We start from the raw sequence: 7,646 nt of genomic DNA, 5'->3' as shown, positions 1-7,646 counted from the left end.
TCTATCGACTACTAAAATTAATGGCGTTGTCGTTTTTTCTTGGTGCTACACCGGTGTAGTGCAAAGAAAGAGATAGACTGATTACACCCAAGTTTGAATGAGTGTAGCACCGACTACACCGGTGTAGTGCACTGTCAAAAACTAATATGCCATAAGGCACCAGCATATTGAGATACTGAGATATTTAACCTGAGAGGCTCCTGAATCAATCCACAGAAGCTTTAGTTGTACATGTATATTGCCAAAAAATAAACAGGTACTGTCGATGAAACACACAAAAAATCAATCAAACTAAAAAATCGGAAACACACTAACATAAAATATTCATCATGCTACTATATGGCACTACTAAATATATCACTCACGGACAATCAAGGTGGCACCTTGTTATTGCCCAAGACCATCAAGTCTGAAACGATATACGTCATAGCATCCAGCAGCGTGGCGGGGACAAATGGACTCACCTTTGACCACACCGACTCTGTAATGCTTCACTCCCGAGCACCCGAATATCGCACTATAATTGACGGTTCATTCTTGAGCAGGCACGGTACACACCGCAATGAAAAATGGTCGAGTATAATTAAAAAGACACCATCAAAAGCGACATGCTCGGACGCAAACTTTACGACCCAGTTAAGGAAAGGTCATAAAAAAATCCTCCCCACACAGTCTGTGTCAACCGGTAAAGTCCACTGGATGAGCAGCGAATGGTAATTAAATTATTTATGGCTATTTCTTTTTCACAACAACGGCCAGAAGTGGAACCGAATAAAAACAACTTCTTCAACTTGAACCACTCCAGATCTTCAATTATTCAAAGAGGTAAACTGATACAAGTTGGCAACGCTTCCATCAGAATGTTTCTTAGTTTTCAGTTCTCGGGAGATGGTAACGCATTTAAACAGAAAATATAGTAGTCATCTCTGGTTATAAATGTTCACGCAAAGATTGGACAGCTTCCACCGGCAGCCGGTGATGTGTGCCTGCGATTAACTATGTAGTTTGAGCATTAAATCTTATTCTCAACGCTGCTGGCTGCTGGTATGCCGAAATTTTTCTTCACACCGAAACAAGTAGCGTCAATATCGCTTGCCATACAAGCATCTGGAGCGTGAGACTCTACGCCAGGTAATGTGTTCCAGGAAAACTATTGAAAATTTGGTTGTTAGTTGCCACGACCTTCGCTACGGGCACTTATTAACCGAAGCAGGGCAGCTTTGTAGCTTTACTTGTCCTTTTGCGGCTCCGGCACCAGTTTCTTCCGTGTGAGGTGGCCTCGAGCCAAGCTCTGAAATTGAGTCATTTTGGATTAAGATATAAAAAGAGAATTTCCAGCGAACTAACCTGCAACTTTACGGCGGCTTTCTCCTGTTGAATCTTTCGACGGGTTAAATGACCTCGGGCAGCTGACTGGGCAATGGTCGCTGCTTTTTCAAGCGCATCCTTTGAGCTGTTGCTCGCTGGGTGGTCCGCCGCCGTGGTGTCCATTTGGATTTTTGAAATAAGTTGTTCTTCGGTTTCGAAAGTTTGATTTAACAGTTCTTTCCGGGTGCGCCGTCCTCGAAAAACAGATTGCACTCTTGTAGCTGCTGCATTCATTTGTATCCTCTCACTTTCCGTTGCGCTAGGCTCACTTCTAAGTACCATGTCCACGATACGCATCACCTCTTCGCGACCGGAAAACTTTGGCTGGATCACATCCTCAACTATCTGCTCTAGCACGCCGGCAACCACTTGATTGCCTTGATGTTTACGAACAGCCTTCTGTATAACTTCTGCTTTTTGATCTAACTCCTGGCGTTTCTTCGTATAATAACCTCGATAAGCCGCTTGTATTCGAACCGCTGCCCGTTCCATTTCCTCTTTCGTAGCTCCACTAGCATCGTAGATCTGCAATGTGTGCTTCGCCGCATCCTGCCAATCGCTCGTTACCGCTGGTCCATGGTACTCCTTGTACACGTTTCTCAAGTAGTAAGTTTTGTACGCCCTCTCTATTATCTTCCCGGCCTTCAAAGCTTGCTGCTCTGTGAATCCACATTCATCAATCAATCGCTGGGAAACCTCCGCCTCTCGGAATGCCTCACGCAAATTCTCGTCCGAAGTTCGCACTCGGAAGTGTTTATGGAATGCCTCCCGTATCATTACAACCGCCTGTTCCGCTCTTTCCTTATCCAAACTGAACTCATCCAGCAGTTCAATGATGTCCAAACTTATGTCCAGCACGTTATCTACGACCTTGTTCGCTACCAACTGGTTCTCTCGGCGGATTAATTTCGCTTCCAGGTAGTCGGCAATGAAATCGATCACGTTCGTAGGCTGCTCACGTAGAACCTCTCGACTGATTTCGTACATCAGTTCCTTCAGTTCTTCCGGAATGGGAATCACCGCTCCCGGGGTACGCTGGCGGTGCAGAAGATAGTTCATTGTTTTCCAAGATGACTTTCGGGGTCGAGTGTGATCGTAGGCTGCTATGATTGCGCTTTCGAGTACGAAATTATCTCAAAGTCAGTTTGGTTATTTCGTTTTTGCTTGAGGATGAAACCAACGATGTGAAACTAGCTAACAGCTGTTTTGTTTGAAGCTTTTCGCGAGTTCTATCCAAATTTTCGATTTTCAGCTCATGCCATGTACCCGGACCAGGAAATTGAGTTAGGTTATAATCCAACCTGCTATCAAATAACAGGAGTTTGACTACAGTCAGGATTAGAACCTAAGTCAGTTTGGCCTCAAGCAAAACGCAGATTAGATTGTTCTAATTTGAAAAAAAAAAAGGATAAAACCCCAGCAAACAGATTGTTATGAAAGTACACCTATCCAATACCTCGCTAATCATGTAAAACTTAGCACAAATTCTTTTGAATTATCGTTGGTATACGTGCTTCGGGCTACCATTTCGAGAAGTATAGGCCTGGGTTTCGGTCATCAGGCAAGAAACTGTAGAGGCTCGGATAGATCTGATCTGTGCAGAAAATGTGGGAAGAAAGGACACATTGCTAGAGACTGCACTGAGCAACCGAAGTCCATTCTCTGCACAAAGGAGGGAGGAAAAGACTTGGGCTATGGAGTAGGGTAGCAGGCTGACCAAAGTAAGAGGTTGCAGCTTGCTGGAAACCCTGGCGAAGAGGTTGCAGCATGTTGGAACTGTGCAACGAAGGTTCCACTAGCAAATTCCGTAAAGACGGCCGGGACGTATAATTTTGTAGTCCTTCGCTGATGGATAACATGAATTGGCGAGTTGTATTGTAAAGCGAAGAGTGAGGACTGGAGAGCGGAAGTAGAAAAGAAAGAACTTCTACAAAGACCTTTTTGTGGAAGACTTCGTACTGGAGTGAGGCTTCACTCCACTTCCGAATGCCGATGAGCTGTCGGAAAAATTAGCGAGGACGTGTGACGTAATTATGCCGAGAAACTGCTGACGCCCGGCGCATTGGTGGAGCGAAAGATTCAGCATACTGCGTGCTGTTTGCTTAAAATCTAGAAGACGCGTTCAGAGAGCGAGATCTGAGGCAGTCTGAGAAGAGTATAGGGTGCCATTCCGGGCGGCTAGGTACGCTGATAAATTCGAGATAGTGCTAAGCAAGGCCACCTGCTACAAGTAGCTGTGCAGAGAAGTAGACGCTAACCCCTGGGGCAATGCTTACCGTATCGCGTTGACCAGGATCAAGGGTTCAACGACTCCAGCTGAAAAGTGCGCTGACAAATTGAAAATTATAGTGGAGGGTCTTTTTCTGAAGTACGACCCAACCTTATGGCCGCTTACACCGTACGTTGACGCAGGCAGTGAAAATGCTGGTGACAATCCAGTCTCTAACGACGAGCTTCTTGCAGTGGCAAAGGGACTGAAAGCGAAGAAAGTTCTCGGTACGGACGGTATCCCCAACGTGCCACTGAATGCCGCGATCCTGGCGTATCCGGACATGCCCTGGCGTATCCGGACAATCCTACAGAAATGTCTGGACGATGGCTACTTCCCGGATAGATGGAAGATCCAGAAGCTGGTGTTGCAGCCAAAATCAGGGAAACCACCAGAAAATTCAGCATCGTATAAGCATATATGCCCGCCGGATGCTCTTGGTAAACTTTTGGAAAGCGTTATCCTCAACAGGCTGACGACCTACGCTGAAAGTGAGAACGGACTATCGCAGAGACAGTTCGGATTACGGAGAAGGATATCGACGGTGGACGCCATCCGCACAGTCATCGCGAACGTGGAGAAAGGGTTGATTTGGGTCACGGCGGGTGTACCTCAGAACTTCATACTCGGCCCAACGCTCAGGAATATAATGTACAACGGAATGTTAACATTGGAACTACCCGAGGGATTCGAATCGTTGACTTTGACGTCGTCCTGACGATAACGAGGCGCGACCCTCGAGGAGTGGAGATGTTGACGGTAGAAGCAATAGGCATCGAGGAAACTTAGATGGCTGGCATCAAGTTGCAGCTGGCTCACCACAAGACGGAATTAGTGCTGGTCAGCAACTGTTAAAAAAATCCAGCGCGTTGTGATCAGCGTCGGGGAACACTCAATTCTATCGACGCATGTACTGAAGCACCTGGGTGTGATGGTCTACGATCGGTTAACTTACAACAGCCATGACGACTATGTATGTAAGAAGGCCGCGAGGACAACTAACGTATTGGCAAGGATCATGCCGAATCTTGGAGGAGCAAAAGGCAGCACGATATGTCTCCTGGCGGGTGTTTCATCCTCACTACTTAGGCATGGCGTACCGGTATCGGTTGCCGCGCAGAACTCAAAGAAGAACCGGATGAAATCGACAAGCACGTTTCGTCTAATGGCCGTTCGTGCCACGAACGCGTACAGAACGTTATCGACGGAGGTGGTATGCGTCATTGCTGGGATGATTCCCATCTGCATCACTCTGGCTGAGATCGTGGAATGCTGCAAGCGGAGAAATGCACATATTACTAGGAGACCGATCCGAGCGAACTGGTTGGCTAAGTGGTACCAAGAGTGAGACAATGTGGAGAAAGGAAGGCGGACCCACCAATTCGTTCTAATTGTGTCGGTGTGAGGAAGCATGGCGAGCTGAATTTCCATTTGACGCAGTTTTTGTCCGGGCACGGATGTTTCCGGTATGCGGTCAATATAGTGGTTACGAGTATACTCTCCGAGCTGCAGAGAAAGTGGTAGGTTTCGGGGAAAATTTCCCCGCCGTGGAACTCTCCGCTGGAGTAGATCCACCGCCGGGGACCAGTAGAGTAGTACGCGACGTAGTACCGGGTTCAGGTCGTCGGGGCGCCAGTGAACCGGATGTTAGGCTTAGCCGGAATCGCCGAATCGACCTCTATCCCGAGCAAATTCTCATGAGTTCAGACCCCTTGTAAAGACCATAAATATGGTCCGTGCCAAGTTTCACGACCACCAAAATATGGTTTTTATATGGGATCTACTGGACCATGGTGATGGTGTTTTCATGGGTTGACCCGAATCAAAACACTATCTAAACACCATGGAGTGGGGGTGAAATTGGACCATGACCATGGGGGTATTATGGGCTTCCCGTTTGCTCGAGATCCCCGATTGGGCTGCTCGTGAGTAGGCTAGATCCACCGCCCGGGGATTAGAGTGAGTAGACCGCGTCGAATATCTAGTAGTGGGTCGTTGGGGCGCCACTGAACCGGAAGCTTTGCTTCACTCGGAATCGCTGGAAAGACCTCAGCACCTACTGACTGGCCCGTTGAGTAGGCTATGTCCTCCGCCGTTGAATTGATCGAGTAGATTGGGGCAAAGCAGGGAGCCAAATGGTTCACGAAAACCACCATCGGAATCGGGATAAATCCACTGCCGAGGAACTCACAATAAAGTAGATTCCAATTGGTTGTGAGCTAATTGGCTCAAGAAGCAGAGAAATTCCTCCGTTGGGGTAGGGTAGTTTAACCGCAGGATAATATCCGAATTAATCCCGATACAGCTGGGAGCTAAATGGTTCAAGAAAACGGGTATCGGTATCGGGAGAAATTCCTCCGTTGGGAGCTCCCAGTCGGAGTAGGGAGAGTTCACTACCGGGGACTATTCGAGTAGATCGTGATATTGCTGGGAGCTGAATAGCTCACGGAAACAGAAGCCAAATGGCTCATGAAATCAGCAGCTCACTGAGACGAGAAGCTCACTGAGACGAGAACTAAATGGTAACGTAAAAGATGGAGACGAAAAGCAAGATAAAAGTAAGAAGTGTATTTAGTGGTTAGTTACGAAAATGAATTGTGACTCCCACAAAGTGCCAATACACTACAAGCCGAACTCTTGCAACTTTTTAACCTTACTATAAAACACACACACACACACATACAGACCCAATTTGTCGACCTCAGTCGATTAATGTATGAGACTTGGCACTCCGGGTCTCCGAAAAAGTTTTCAAAGTTTAAGCGAATTCTATACATTTATTTTGTAAGAAATGTAAAACATGGTTTTACGTTCCCCCACTCGTTGGCGTTAAACACTCAAGATGATCTGAGTTGATCTAAAAAAGTTATTGGCAATCCATTGCGCGCAACATAATACAAAAATCAAAATCCCGGGTACCTTAAGGAAAAGTTACTAGCGATGGAAGTAATAAAACATCGTATCATGGAGAAGATTCATATGCTAATCCAAGATTTCCAAAAAAGATACATCATGCTAGAAATTTAAAAACAATATTGTTGTTCGTTTCTCTTAACAGTTTGCCTAATGTAGCAGTAATCTTACATAATTAACCCTTTTCTCCCTAAATATTTGTTTTGCATAAGAATCTGTTGTAAATTGCCACTTTACGAAAGTTTCGGGTTTTTCATTGAATCTTCGAAAATGTGTAACTTTGATTTTTTTTGCTAAAAACTATAATTTCAATTCACAAAATCTCTTGGACCAATCGTTCTGAAATTTTGCACAGTTCTTCAAATCATTGCCCAGGTAACTACAGAAGTTTTCATAATATTATTATTATTATTATAACAATAACATGTTAACTATTTTTTAAAGTGAATATCGGGTTATTAGCCTCAAACTGTTTCGAAAAATTGAGCAAAGAATATGCTCCTGTTGTTATCTGAGGAATATTGTGAAGAATAATTGTACGAAATTTCGAAAAGATTTGCCTAGTAGATTTTGATTTATGATATACACAGAAAAACACGGTTTTGATGAGGCGCCTCGGGAGATTCACTGTCACACGCTCAATTTTCAGTATTTTGCCAAAAAGATTGCCGAAAGTATTGTTCAAATGTGGCATTATTACGTGTAAATTGAATGAATATACTAACAATTTATGTATCGCCAAACAATTTTTGGAAAAAATGTGCCTTTTTTCGAATTATCTTTATTCCTCAACCCCCTCCCCCATCCTTAAATTGACAACCTAATTTCACAGCTACAATCAAGTAGTATGAGTTAGTAACTTACCAATATTCTTTTGTTGTTCTCCAAAAAATTAATGCCGTTTAGTTTAGTTTAGCACCATTCCTCTATATTGTCTATATCATCTTGAAGCACCGCAGAGTCGAGTCCTGAGGCAATTGAGCGAAAGATTTTCAGATCATCAGCGTAGAGTAGTTTTCCAGATTTGATGTGGGTGCAGAGATCGTTGATGAATAAGAGAAAGATAAGTGACCCTAGGTGACTTCCTTGAGGCACA

At 44.8% G+C, this 7,646-nt stretch overlaps 1 protein-coding gene across 1 annotated transcript; it reads right to left on the bottom strand.

Annotated features, from left to right (window-relative positions):
- Positions 1-831: 831 nt before the first annotated feature.
- Positions 832-2,508, bottom strand: LOC131681378 (abnormal spindle-like microcephaly-associated protein homolog). Its single transcript, XM_058962131.1, has 2 exons — positions 1,348-2,508; positions 832-1,291 (listed from the first exon to the last, which is right to left on the bottom strand). The coding sequence occupies exons 1-2, from the start codon at positions 2,425-2,427 to the stop codon at positions 1,229-1,231; spliced, it is 1,143 nt and encodes a 380-aa protein (XP_058818114.1). The 5' UTR covers positions 2,428-2,508; the 3' UTR covers positions 832-1,228.
- Between the last annotated feature and the right edge of the window lie 5,138 nt (positions 2,509-7,646).

This window comes from Topomyia yanbarensis, chromosome 2, assembly GCF_030247195.1.
Source record: "Topomyia yanbarensis strain Yona2022 chromosome 2, ASM3024719v1, whole genome shotgun sequence".
NCBI classification, from domain to species: domain Eukaryota; kingdom Metazoa; phylum Arthropoda; class Insecta; order Diptera; family Culicidae; genus Topomyia; species Topomyia yanbarensis.
The sequence above is the reverse complement of the archived record's forward strand: the minus strand, read 5'-3'. Positions and strand labels throughout refer to the sequence as shown.